Genomic DNA, 13,482 nt, shown 5'->3' on the forward strand with positions numbered 1-13,482 from the left:
CGATTTTATTTTTTCCGTTCTTTTTATTTTTTGAATATTCAGACTAACGGGAAAGTACAACCTATAAATCTAGCGTGGGGCATGGATGGGATTACGCAGAGTTAAATGGTTTACCTTTTGGTTGAGGAATGGTTTACTTTTTGGAAGTTGTAAGTTATGGCTATTGGAAGAGTAAGTTGAATAGCATTACAGTGCTCAAGCATATCAATATGGTAATACAACAATTAAAGACAAGTGCAATTACATTTGACACATACACAAGTGAAATTGGATTTGTCATATTCTTCATCTTACAAGAAATTGCTCTCCACTATTGGCACTTCCCATACTGGACTTCCTGTTTGACAACCATAATCATCAAAACAGGAAAAAACAGTAGCACTTTCCATTTCATAGTACTGCCAAGTATTAGTAGCAAGCTCATTGAAATAGACACAATTGCTTCTGCAGCCCAGTTTACTAGCAGTGACTGACATACAACAATTAGTCCCTGCAAATAATGTTCTATTTCCAAGGTTGTCCAATTTTAACCATGATAGGTCATCGATCTGGAGCTTGAACACTTCCACTTTGTCCACCTTCCTAGTTGATTGTTCTGATATCAAGAAAATCAACAACATCTCTCCATTGGACTCAAGAAGATACTCTGTGAAATGTTTCGAGAAAACTGATGGAACACCTCGGCTTCTGCTTAATTTGGTGACTTGAAACTTAGATTCAGTTTCTTCAATAACCGCTAAAGTACCTTGCAAACTTAATGCATAGAACTTACCTTCAAAGCCAATGGCATTAGTAAATTGCATAAGTTTCCTTTTTGAGCAGTTAGGGTCAAGCAAGGTGCTTTCTTCTTTCATCCATTTATTTTGATATCCTAGATGAGAAATCATGAAAGATGGATTGGAACATCCTGTTAACACCATCAAAGAACAACAATTGTAATTGTTGGAAGGAGATGAAGACAGAGTTGCAAACTTGAATGGAATTGTGGCGTCCCAAGGGGGAATAGTCCAATAACTGTTTCTTGGACCAGGAATCAAGAGACAGTACTCTTCAGGAACCTTCCCTCCAGCGACAATCAACCCGTGTGAACATCCATGAAAACGCGTCCATGGATTATCCCATGACCTTCTACCGTACCACCAATATTCACCTGGTCGAAATGGAATGTTGAGAGTATGCTCTTGAAGAGTCTTGGACTGGCAGTAATTATCTTTCTCGGAAAGTTCAAGCCATGGTAATCGTGCGTCACTACATTGCTTAGGTCCTGCTCTCCATGATTTTGCAACACCACGGAAGCTGATGTTTTCCATTAGACGATCGGTTTCATCAGGATGTTGCCTTCCTATAAAGTTGAGGAGCTGTTGAGGGAGATTTGGCCATGGCTCCACAAAGCTTTTAGCCTTTTCTTGAGGTTTGACAAGCTTCTCCTTCCTTTTTTGACAACCCATGTTTTGAGATACTCTGGAACTTAAAATATGCACCTTTTAATAATAGCTACCTACATGTTCCTGCTGTTTTTTTTATATTAAAAAACACCAGAAACCGTAGCCTCCAAGGTAGTTGACCTCTTGGGACACAACTTTTTTGGTTGTTTTTATGACTCAATTAAATAGTTGAGTTGACTTGACCATTTTTAGATGCTTGATTAAAAAACCCACCACCATATGGAACTCACCATCTAAAGTAGTTAAAAAGTATTAAGTGCAGAAAGAAAGCCACGATCTCTATTCTCCAGATAAAGAACATATGTCTGTTGCAGCCTTGTCCTCACACTTTCAGTGAGATTTCCAGTGAGACAGGAGATGGAATGTTGGAGAAGATGGAAAAGATTTAAGGTTTGACTCGAATGAGTCATTTGAAGTACATACACAACTCAAGAATTAAATGAATTCACTTCGAATGTTACAAGGGTGCTGGTGCTTGTTACGCTAAGTTTCTTTTGCAACTTCTGTGCATGCATAACTCAAAAGTTAAGGTTTGACTCAAATGAATCATTTGAAGTACATACACACAACTCAAGAATTGAATCTTTACAAGGGCACTCGTTCCACTAAGTTTCTTGTGCAACTTTTGGGCCGGTGCGCGGTGTGGAAGTGCGGCTCCTTCGGGATTGTCAAAGGCCTTCTTCCACGAGATAACGTTCTGGAAGGCGTCAAAGCTTTAGCTCGGGGCAGGGTTGCCGAACCATTTTCATGAAGCTTCCCTTCTTGTATTACAGAGAGTTCCTGACCTTGTCTCAAACATGAACCCATGGGAGATTTAGCATTTCTTAAGTTGGTTGTTTTTGCTTGGGTAGCCTGAGATCTCTCTGGTGTTATACTTGAATTCCTTAATCTCACTTTCCCGTCTGAAGTCTTATTGCTTTTTATGCCACTCTCCTTCTGCAAATTATTCGATATGACGTGGTTCAGAAATATTCCTACCTCTCTAGCCAATTGATTCTGGTAAAACATGAAACATGCTAACAAATTAAAGAAAACCTCGAGATACATGACACTTACGGATAAATCATTTCGCAAGCCCTTTGAATCTCTCGCATTGCCTTCAGTACTATCTTCGTTACATCTGTTTTCTTCGTCATGATATTCTACATTGCCCTAAATACAAGAAACAACATATTCAAGAGAATATTTAGTTACCGTGGTGACAGAATTCCTGAAGAAGATGGTTTGCCTAAGTTGCGGAAATAAAAAGATCAATTGAATATCAGTTACCTGTTTTTTCCTTTGTAGGTCAGCTTCCCTAAGAATTCCCCGTTCCTGAAAATCCATTACTCTGTCGTAAGCATTCAAGAATACTTACTATTAGATCAAGTAAACTAGAGGGTAGAATTGCCTACATCAGTTCTTAGCCTGAAAGGTTTAGGATTTGTAGGCTTTGGCTTCTTGGGCTTCATCCCTGAAGCACCAGCATTTCTGGAAAGTAAACCCTCCTTAAGATTCTTGGCCACTGGTTGAGCATTCTGTACGCATCAATCATATCACACACTGGTCATAACATTGCATTCATAGAAATTATCTCATTTGAAGGCTAAAGCTAAAAGTAATAGAAGAAAAGAAAATACCTTCTTGATGACTTTTTGCATCTTCTGTACACCAAGAACCTTTTGACCAGCCTGGTTTATATTGTTGCTGAGACTTCTGCAATCAAATATGAGACACATAAGCACCAATGTGACAAATGGTTGTGTAAAAGATAGTTTGAAGAGATTCTGGATTAAGAAATGTCAACAAAAGCAAGCTAGCTCTAGACCTGTTCTCATCGGGAATTGAAACATTCTCTTTGTCATCATTGTCCATGCATTCACTATGGTGATGTGCTGCACTTTCTGAAGTATTCATTTCAGTACCACTATGATCCTCTCCACTAGATAATTGACTTTGTGGCTGATCATTTCCAACCAAATCTTTGTGATCAGCATTGCAGTTCAGTTCATCTGTCACGGCATCTGATGCCAAATCCTGATTTTTGGTTGATTGTAAAGCTGAGCAGACATTAGTTTCTGGCTGTGTAGAATCTGTGTTACCGTATGCCAACGCTAAATCAGTCTCTGGCTTGCTGCATTCATTTTCTGCCATGTTCTTGGAGCCGCACTGCGTATCCAATTTAGCTTGGCACTGAATGTTAGTTGAGTGTACAGGTCTGTCTTCCCTTGGTACTCGAGTTTTAGACTTTCCAGTATTCTTGGGGGTCTTGCTTTTGTCCTTCTGAGTATTTTTGTTCCTCAAAGGATCTCCGCGATTAGGTTTTGTATCCTTTGACTTTCCGGAGTAATCCATTAGACGCTTCTTTTGATCTGTAATCTCTAGCTTCTTGATTCCTTGACATAATTTGGTTAAGGGAATTCGCAGTTCCACTGATTTCTTTAAACTGATGGCTTTCTTCGGGGAGTTGAAGACCAAAGCCTTTGCTATGGTTCTATTCTTTGGAACAGCAAGAGCTGCAGGTTTTGGATTTTGCACACTACGAAAGGAATTCGGATTTGAGATGCACTTTTTGTTCCTAGGGGTAGTAAGATACTTGGCAGCAACTTGCTTTCCTCTGATTTTTGGAGTGGAAGTTGGCTTTGAAGGATGACTAACCTTCTCGTTGTCATCAATCAGTTTTCGAGAAATGTTTGAAACAGCAGCTAACTTTGAGAGTCTAGACTTGGAAGATTTTGCTGGCACAGTGAGTGGACATTTTATATTCTTCCTGGAACATAAAAATTAAATTGGCGTCAACTGTCAAGTAGGGAACAATGAGATTTAACTTTTAACTTCAACTGTAGTATTATTTGATCTACTTCACATACCCTGCAGCACGTCTGATTAGTGCTTTCTGAAGTCTTACATTGGGGCTCCTAGCAGCCATTACCTGAGTCAAAAGAAAATAGTATTAGATTAGAATTTCAGCACAATATCGATAAGGCCATTAGTCATTATATACAACTATTACTACGCCTCAATCTCAAGCAAACTGGGGCTAGCTACGTGAATCCTCGCTGCTCATATCACTCCATTTAATCTAAGCTCATGTTAGTCATTATATCAAAAGGGAAAAATTGCTAACAAGGAACTTACTCGGAGAACAAAATCCTTGTAGATTTTCTCAGAGTCCATATCTTCTTCATGTTTTTGGTCGCAGCCTGAAAACAGAAAAAGTCATACTTTTGGAGTTTGGACAACTAAAAAGTTCTAGAAATTGTTAACTAGCATTCCTCCAACCAACAACTAATAAGTTACAGAAATCGTAAACTCGCCACTAAAATTAGGCTTTCTAAGGTTGAAATAACACTAAAGTAAGTGTGGTGCTATAGTCTGCATCAACTAACTTAAAATCCAATATCCTACTCACTATCTCCACTGACTTGTACAATAATATAGAAGCAACTACCAATCTCATACAGTACATCTTTTTGAACAATCTTGACTAGTTAGAGCATCACAAATTCCTACTTATATTTGACTTCCGCAGGTAAAACTAAAAACAAAAAAAAAACAAAAAAAGAAAAAAAAGCGAGAGCAACCCAGTGCACCAAGCTTCCGCTATGCGCAGGTTTGGGGAAGGGCCGGACCACAAGGGTGTATCGTACACAGCCTTATTTTGCATTTCTTCAAGAGGTTGTTACCACGGCTCAACCCCGTGACCTCCTGGTAAACATGGCAACAACTTTACTAGTTACGTAGCTAAAACTAGGACTAGGTTAAATTCATCATAAGATAGAAGACTACAAAATTTCAGATCAGATTGACAATCGCAGTAAAAATATGGACAAGAACTAGAGCTACTGATATCTAAAGAAACTTACGAAGTTCAATCGTAGCTCTTAGTTAAGAGACATGAACTCAAACTAACAGTCAACCATTAAATGCACGAAAAAAATAAGTAAACAGTAGAGAGTTTAATTAAGGACCAAACATTTAATTTATGGACAATAAAGAAGGGAAGTTTACATACCAACACGCAAGCAGAACCAGTAACGATCATCGGGGCAGTAGTGGTCGGGAGTGGAGAAGTCTACAAACTTTGGGGCTTCGATTCTCTCGTAAAAAACTTCATCGTCTTCTTCGTCTTCTCCTCCTTCGTTTACGTCCATCTCCGGCTCTATTTCAGGCTGATGCTTCACTTCTGCCATTTTCACAAAACACTGGAGCGTCAATTCGAAGACAGAGAAAAGGTAGGAAAGAATGTGGGGTTCGTTTGTGTGTTTTTCTATGATGACAAGCCAGAAAGGCGGTCTGAGTTTTAAACAACTGACATGTCTGTAAGTAGCCGTTACAATTGGCATTTTGGTCATTTAAACCCCATCCAGGGTTACATTTGTAACTTCTCATAACTTCCCCAAATCAAGAATAAAATTGAAGATTTAAGTCAAATATTATCTGGAGAAAAGAAAGGATAAAAGGGTTTAAGGGTGTGTTTGGTATAGAGGAAAGAGTTTCTAGGTTTAGGATAATACTTTCTACTTATTTACCGAACACCAAAACATAAATAAGAAACTTTTTTTTCCAGAAAAATATCAGTAACATGAACATTCTGCTTCATACCAAACACAACCTAAAGTCGTATCAGTGCAAATAATTATTACACTTCCTTGAAGTTTAACTGGTAGTAGGTTATTACTATATGTTTCATATCATCGTGTCAAATTCACTATGGGGGTTATATGTTGTTGAAGGTATTTACCTACATTGCCAATTCGAATAACTAAAATTCTTAAATTGTTAAGTTGTCTCAAGTTAGTGGTAGGATGTGAATTTGATTTTCTTTTATAATTTTTGATATATTTATCAAATGAACTAGCTTTTGAGATGGCGTAAATCCCAAAATCTATACATTTACGTATATTAGTTACACTCTTGTTAATCGCTTAGTCAAAATTAATGTAATACCTGCTTTAATTGAATGAAAGAAATGCTTATTGTCTTCTTTCAAATTGATGAACAAATAAACGTCCTGAAATTGTTAACTGAGATAAAGCTAGGAGTTGTTTTTCTTTGGATTTTTAATCATTATTTAATTGGTAATTCTGGTAAAATCAGTTTAATTGGTCGTAAATTGATGGTTAGTTTATTATCACATAAAATTCACTTCTTAAACTACCTCATAGCTAGTGGGAGTCATAAATCTATATCTATATATAATATAAAGTTAGGCATAGACAAAGTGATGTGACACCTCTCTATTACTATCATTCCTATTTATCTTTTATCTCCTTTTTTGACATTTTTTTGCATCATTCTTCCCATTAACTATAATTAAAAGCCTATGTAAAGGCAATAAATCATCTATCTATATAATAAAAGCCACTATATTAAAAGACAACAAAGTCTCTACTGCATAAAAATAAATTCCTAATTTTTCCATTTATGTGATAAGTTTTATAACCCATCCGTTGCCTCATTTTTCAAAACAGAAATCCCATCAGTTGCCTCATTAATTCATATGCAATTACTCATTAAATATCTTTGCTAGCCTCCGACCTAAATTCAAATAACTCTTGTAAGTTATAATCTTCCCCTCTTCATGTAACAGTTACAGATCCCATTCGCCATTTTTCTTATAAATTTGCAGCTTTCTGAAATTGTGGTTCAGTGTAACCTGCTCTTTTTTTGCTTCTTCTCCTACTTTCTTTATTTTAGGTAGATTTTATAGTTTTTTTATATATATTTGGAGACCTTTTCCAATGTAAATTTTATATGTATTTGAGACCAGTTTTTTCAACTATAAATACTTAATATTAGAATAGCAATTATCACTCTTTCTTGTTTTTCTTCCTATCTTAATTGATATTAGTTGAAAATGTTGTGCTTTAATTTTTAGTTGAAGCTTTCCTGTTGGTTACTGAAAAGTGAAAATCAAAGTGCTTAAAGCGTTAGATTCTGGTGTTTCTTTCTTCCCTTTATGGTTTAGTTTTTTTTTTTTTTTCTTCATATTCTATTGATTTTAGGTTTTTAATTTTTTGCAGGTTGATCAGTATATAAATTTGTTGGATTTGAATTATTTTGGTTTTAATTTGAAGATATCGTTAAATTTGAAGATATTGCTGAATTGTATACGAACACAGTGTAACAATAATGGGCCAACCGTTTATGTGGATGATTATCACAAGGTAGATGGAGTCGTTATTCAAGTTTCGACTAGGAGCTTCACTTCTCGGTGTTGCAAAGGTTATAGCCTAACCCTCCTTAGAAGCTCTCGAAATGTATGTAAAACTTGATGATGGATACTAATCAATTATGTTTTTATGCAAACGGCTTTCAATATATAATAGAAAGAGGGGGGTGGAAGAGATGATAGGAAATTCTATCATAAAAAATCTTCTTCTTTTTTTCCGGTTACCGCCAACGACAAATATCTTTCAAAGGACAGTGAATGAGACAAGCAATAGAATCGGGTTTCGATTCTGTTTAATTTTGAGTTGGGAAACGAAGAGCTTGACGGTTTGCAGTGCTTTTTATTTTTATATCTTCATTGTGTTATTTTGGTGGATTTTGATATCAGCAAACTTTTTTTAGGCTCAAATTTCCACATCATATTTAATATAAAATTATAACTTGCTAAACACCATTTTTAGATGTTTAAATTAAATATACTTTTCATAATAATAGTTTTTTCGTGATATAGTCCCCCTATTTTTATAGGGTTATACTTGCTATCCACTTATAAAAACTTTTAGCATTTTATAGGATTATATTTTCCATTATACCCTCATTCATTTATGCTTGCTTAATAGTTTACATTTAAATTTCTAGACAATTTAACATGTAATTCAATTAGCTTACAAATACAGATATTTTCACTTTGCTATGGAATGTACGGATCCACCTGCTAAGTTTGAACATTATTGAACGTTTATTTGCATGATTTTCTCTTTTTTTTCTCAATATCCTTTATTATTTTGTTCGTCTATTTATAGTTTTCGAAAGTTGTGATTTTACATGTTCTATCTCAAGATCATGAATTTTCAAATTAGTATATTTTTTCAATTAGACTGCTTATTGAATTACTCATCAGTTTATGTCGTCAAGAAAATAAAGTAGTGTTACTCACCACTTTGTGTGATAAGTCTTATTGAAAGATTTTTTTTTATTATTAATTAAAGTTGCTTCATTACATAGATTATTTAACAATGTGAGTAATTTTTCTTCTCAACCACGAGAAGTGCGGACATATTCACTAGTACATACTATCTTTTAACCCGTTTTTATTAGCCTATCCATATTTTTTTAATTGTAAACTTTATACCATAGTAATTGCGATGCACTGTGGGCAATTCGCAGGAATGCCCTTATTTGGGGTGGTCTTTAATTTTTATCCATCAAATTGAAAATCTTTAATTTTTGCTTTAAAACTTTGGGGTTTCGGGTTCAAACCCCGCTCAATCAAAAATTTAAAAATTTTCGCAAGTATGTAGAGTTTGCCTGCAAAATTCTAACTCAAGGCAGAGTTTAAAACTGTACCTTAAGGCAGAGTTCTTAAGGCAGAATTTTACCTTCAGGCATAAGACAAACTCTACCTTCAGGTAGAGGTTTTTTTTTTTTTTTTTTTTTTTTTCAAAATTATTTTATTGCATGGGGGGTAGGGGAAGCGAAAATGTGGGAGGGGATTACAATGTGGGGATTCGAACCTTCACCAACAAGGTAAAAGTTCAGGTAGCCAACCAACTGAGCTACTAGATCCCTACAAGGTAGAGGTTTAGTTTTCCTTAAGGCAATTTTTTTTTTTTATTCAGGAATTTTGCAAATCTCTGCATTAAGGCTTACCTTTTGTCCGAATAGGCCAATTTTGCTATGAAACTCTGTCTTGAGATTTTTTATTTTTTTTAACTGAGCTGGGGTTCGAACCCAGAACCTCGGGATATTTTAAGCGAAGGGCAAAAATTAAAGACCCGCGCCTTTGAAGGCCAATCCGTGCAAAAAAAATGATGCACTGCCGGAGAGATTACTTCATTTTTTTGCGCGGATTGTCCTTCTTTTGGGATGGTCTTTAATTTTTGCCCCTCAAATTGGTGGTCTTTAATTTTTGGCCTTCACCTAATACCCCGAAATTTCGTTCGAACCCCAGCTCAGTAAAAAAAAATAAGAAATTTCGCAAGGTAGCGATTTGGATTCGCAAGACAGAATTTTGCCTTCAAAACTCTATCTTAAGGCAAAATTTTGCCTTTGCTAAGGCATAGTTTGCAGGCAAATTATGTCTGATCAAACTCTGCCTTAAGGTAGAGTTTTGCAGGCAAACTATGCCCGATAGGGCAGAGTCTGTAGGCAACCTCTGCCTAGAATTTTTTTTTTTTTTTTTTTTTAATTTTCGTCTGAACAGGTGTTCAAACCCGAAATCCTGAGGTTTTAGGCGAAGGACAAAAGTTAAAAAATTTCATTTTTATGGCCAAAAATTAAAGACCACCCCAAAACAAGGACATTGCTGCGAATTTCCCAGATTACTTCACTGTTAAAGACTAATGAAAGGAGTAGGCCCAATGAATTTCACAGAGAGGCCCAAAAGAGTGACTCCAAATTGATTTCTGAAATTAGGGCACTCTCTTTTCTTCTAGGAAATTCCATCTCTCTGTAGGCCAAGTTCTCGTTGTAAGTTCCCCTCTTTCTTTTTTCTCCATTTTCTTCGTCTATGAAATTAAAACCCTAATCCCCTTTTTCTCTTTCATTCATTTTTCGTGTTGAAGCGCTTAATATCAAATTCCTATCATTATGAAAAATAAATTTGAGGAATCTTGAAAATTTTATTTATTTTTTCTTTCTTTTTTTGCGATGATATTGTGATTGACGAAAGTCTCAAATTTCAAGTCTTTTTTGAATTCCATCTAATTATAGAATAACAAAAAAATCCTGTATGAATTCCATCTAATAATTTTATTATCCGTTGGTTTTACATCAATACTTGATAAATCTTGTATATTCGTTGTGTAAAGATGCCATTTTTCTGTATCCTGATACATGTGGTGGGGGTTGTATAGCTCATTGACTGCCAATTTGGAATCCCTTGTAGTTATGGTATCCAATAATTTTTCGTATCACCTATAGATGCAAGGTACCTTTAGTTTTAGAAATCCTGGTTTATCTTATTGAGTATTAGAGTGAACTCTGCCTGAATTGCGGAACGGATATAAAGGATTCATATAGCCAAACCCAACTAGTGTGGGGCTGGGGCGTGGTTGATTTATTGATTGTTATCACGAAGAGAGAAGATGTTTTTATTGGGCCGTTTACGGTTTTGCATATTTAAAACAAATATGTTGTCTTTCAGACAACTTACTTTGATAGAAGCCATCATTGCCTTTCCACTACGATTATGGGATCCTCTAATTTTACATGTCACCTACAGACAGAGACAAATCTAGGATTTAAAGGCAATTTTTGCATCACTTAATATATATACACATGTTTACAAAATTCTTCTTAGATTTGGTAAATATGTAGTCTGAGCTGCTTATATTTTGCATCTGCCTCTGCTTGCAAGATGTCTTTATTTGACCATTTGCGGTTTTGGATTTTGCCTCATGTGTAATGTTATAGGGGCTGGATATGGATTTGGAGACAGAGAATAGAATTGCGACGATTCTTTTGAAAGAGGCTGCAGAATTGCGGCGGCAAGCAGAGTCAGAGGGTGCACTTTCTTATCTTCATCGGCCTAATGTTAGGGGCCGACCAAATTCACGGTTTTTGACAGCAACTGTTCGTGGAGTACAACAAGGCAAGTAACGCTTTTATTTCCCTTCTATTTCTAGCTTTTTGTTATGGTCTCATCCATTATTTCTCATTTCCGGTTTTTAAAAACTCTTTCATGCAAAGTACCACGATACCTGGCTAAGGTTACTTTCTCTAGGCAGAAATTTGGTGTTAAATGCTGCCAGCTTCTCGCTGAGCTAATTTAGAGAGTAATGACAATAAATGTGAAAGCTTAGAGTAGCCGAGTGGTGCAAAAGATTATAAGTCAAAGCAAATTATAAACGCTTAAGAGTAAGGGCTATTATTGCTTTGCATTTTGGGATTGTTTAACCTAAAACTGGGAGCTCTCTAACAATTTACTTCTGTATGGCAGAGTTGAACAAAGAGACCACAAAAACATAAGCCTAATTACGAAAGAATTTAAACTGAATGAAATAGAAGAAGAAATAGGAACAGGAGCTTCTTACTATAATTAGAGAAGAATTAACCTAGTCAAAGACTATTAGGAAATCAAGATACTACATAAGCTAAATCCAAATTGTGTACAAGATAAATATAATAACTACTCCATGCTAATGCTTATTTGCTTTTTCCTCGATTTGTTGTGTGAATGTTTTTTGCTGCCTTAGTAGGTTGTGTAGGACTCGATTTGTGAAGAACCTACATGAATTATGGTTTTCATACCAGAAAATGTGAAAGTATGGTTAATCTGAAGGGTAAATTAGTCTGCACGTATAGGACACAAGGCATTTTCTTTCTCGGACAGTTTATATATTAGTGCTCTTAGTTGCATCTTTTGTGGCTCTGAAATTTTACCAATTGCAGCTAACCGGGCTGTTGAAGTAAATGAAATGTGGAAGTTAAGGCAGAAAGAGCTGGAGCTTGAAAACAGGCTCAAAGGGAGTTATAGTACCTCAGAGAGGAGGTCACGTGAGAGATGTGATACTCATTCGGGCACAAGTGGATCAAAGAAAAGAGAGATACAGGATTCTCATTCAAGTGAGGATGAAGGCTTCAGAGATACTGAAATTGAGGAATTTTTACAGTCAAGGTCAGTCTTTCTTTCAAAACATCTATTCACGCAACGACAAAGGAAAATGAAGAAGGAAATTGGACCACGTCTCTATGTGGCTGCATACATTGAGTCTTATACTTTCACTTCCCAGTCCTTTTGGGTGTCACAACTCTCGTTGTGCCTCCCCTAGCTAATTGAACATCTTGTTATTGGTAGGGTCAAGCGTGGAAGGGGAACTGTTGGGTCACGGATGGATGAAGCTGGTCCGTACCTTCCTTCTAGTCCGGATCCCAGAGAAAGAGAGTCGGCAAGTCCAGATATGAAGCTAAGCAAAAGACAGGGATATGATGTTGTCATTGGTCCAGAGAAGCCTGTCTGGCTGAATTCCCCTGGTTCTTCAGAAAATGAATCTTTATCAGATGATAAGATAAAAGTCCAAAAGAAGGCTAAATCAAGTAAGCACCATCACCACTGTAGGAAACATGGATCAAAAAAGAAGTCCAAGGACAAGGAGGATAAAAGGAGGAGGAGAGAGGAGAAAAGAGTCAAACGTCACAAATAGATATTGGCCGCCTGACCAGTGTATATTAACTTTTTTGTTCTTTGTTGATTCAGAGGTTCGTTCAGATGTTAAACGGCACTACTTCTGTTCTTGCTTCGTGGAAGTTCCATTTATTGTGTAGTCTTGTTTGGTTTGCACATTTCTCCTGTAAAGATGACATTTCATTTCTCACCTCCCCTTCAACCAAAATCAACGTCAACTTCTTCAAGAAACAGTGTCCGTATAACTCGTATATTGTATTTTGAGAGCATGACTGGAAAACTAGTTAATTTGACCTCAACTCGCCTGTCTATGCCTCTGCTTTGTTTGGCCTAGCTCTGCTAGTTTAGCGCAGGTTCGAGCTTTGGATCTCAACTAACTCAAATCGTCTTCTTTTTCAACACTGATGTACGTTTTCAGCTTTACCTGGGCATTGTTCGTGTCAAAGAAAGAAATGATAATAGTGATGGGCTTTGGATGTTGGTTTGTTCTTTGACTGTACTAAACATGAGAGGAACAAGATTGACAAGGTCTCAGCAGGCTTGGACTAGTTTGTAAAGATGTTCAAAGATCCAAGTAAGCTTCCCTCAAAATTTAACTTTGACATTCTTGCTGGATTGTACAGCCATTACCATCACTTCCTAATGAGCCGCAACAGGAATATTTTCATGTTCTAATGCTTTTAGGTTGCTGCTCTTGAGTTTACAAATTCAGCGAAGGTGTTATGCATGGTATACTTACATTTGAGATTCTTGATAATT

General features: G+C 36.3%; 3 protein-coding genes across 5 annotated transcripts; 1 reads left to right on the forward strand and 2 right to left on the reverse strand.

Moving 5' to 3' along the window:
* Positions 1-290: 290 nt before the first annotated feature.
* On the reverse strand, positions 291-1,448 carry LOC132062182 (uncharacterized). The gene has a single exon (XM_059454805.1). The coding sequence runs from the start codon at positions 1,446-1,448 to the stop codon at positions 291-293; it is 1,158 nt and encodes a 385-aa protein (XP_059310788.1).
* A 362-nt stretch (positions 1,449-1,810) lies between these two features.
* Positions 1,811-5,721, reverse strand: LOC132064771 (uncharacterized). The gene is made up of 9 exons (XM_059457870.1): positions 5,440-5,721; positions 4,563-4,627; positions 4,295-4,356; positions 3,253-4,194; positions 3,065-3,140; positions 2,840-2,962; positions 2,715-2,759; positions 2,502-2,597; positions 1,811-2,381 (listed from the first exon to the last, which is right to left on the reverse strand). Exons 1-9 carry the CDS (start codon positions 5,615-5,617, stop codon positions 2,031-2,033), a joined length of 1,938 nt encoding a protein of 645 aa, XP_059313853.1. The 5' UTR covers positions 5,618-5,721; the 3' UTR covers positions 1,811-2,030.
* A 4,245-nt stretch (positions 5,722-9,966) lies between these two features.
* LOC132064772 (uncharacterized) lies at positions 9,967-13,022 on the forward strand. 3 transcript variants are annotated; one of them, XM_059457872.1, is made up of 4 exons: positions 9,967-10,067; positions 11,013-11,190; positions 11,991-12,216; positions 12,397-13,022. In XM_059457872.1, exons 2-4 carry the CDS (start codon positions 11,022-11,024, stop codon positions 12,740-12,742), a joined length of 741 nt encoding a protein of 246 aa, XP_059313855.1. In that variant the 5' UTR covers positions 9,967-10,067; positions 11,013-11,021; the 3' UTR covers positions 12,743-13,022. The 3 variants fall into 3 exon arrangements, with proteins under 3 accessions (XP_059313855.1, XP_059313856.1, XP_059313854.1); XM_059457873.1 differs by lacking the exon at positions 9,967-10,067 and adding an exon at positions 10,110-10,527; XM_059457871.1 differs by lacking the exon at positions 9,967-10,067 and having other exon boundaries at positions 10,110-11,190.
* Positions 13,023-13,482: the final 460 nt, after the last annotated feature.

This window comes from Lycium ferocissimum, chromosome 7 (assembly GCF_029784015.1).
Source record: "Lycium ferocissimum isolate CSIRO_LF1 chromosome 7, AGI_CSIRO_Lferr_CH_V1, whole genome shotgun sequence".
Taxonomy (NCBI): Eukaryota; Viridiplantae; Streptophyta; class Magnoliopsida; order Solanales; family Solanaceae; genus Lycium; species Lycium ferocissimum.

Excerpts from the sequence above, each read along its gene's own strand:
- LOC132064772 (XM_059457872.1), top strand. The coding sequence starts at position 11,022 with ATGGATTTGGAGACAGAGAATAGAATTGCGACGATTCTTTTGAAAGAG. Across the intron at positions 11,191-11,990 it reads TGTTCGTGGAGTACAACAAG|CTAACCGGGCTGTTGAAGTA; the intron begins GCAAGTAACGCT and ends TACCAATTGCAG. Across the intron at positions 12,217-12,396 it reads GAGGAATTTTTACAGTCAAG|GGTCAAGCGTGGAAGGGGAA; the intron begins GTCAGTCTTTCT and ends TGTTATTGGTAG.
- LOC132062182 (XM_059454805.1), bottom strand. The coding sequence starts at position 1,448 with ATGGGTTGTCAAAAAAGGAAGGAGAAGCTTGTCAAACCTCAAGAAAAG.
- LOC132064771 (XM_059457870.1), bottom strand. The coding sequence starts at position 5,617 with ATGGCAGAAGTGAAGCATCAGCCTGAAATAGAGCCGGAGATGGACGTA. Across the intron at positions 4,195-4,294 it reads CTAATCAGACGTGCTGCAGG|GAAGAATATAAAATGTCCAC; the intron begins GTATGTGAAGTA and ends TTTATGTTCCAG. Across the intron at positions 2,760-2,839 it reads CTTTCAGGCTAAGAACTGAT|GAACGGGGAATTCTTAGGGA; the intron begins GTAGGCAATTCT and ends ATGGATTTTCAG.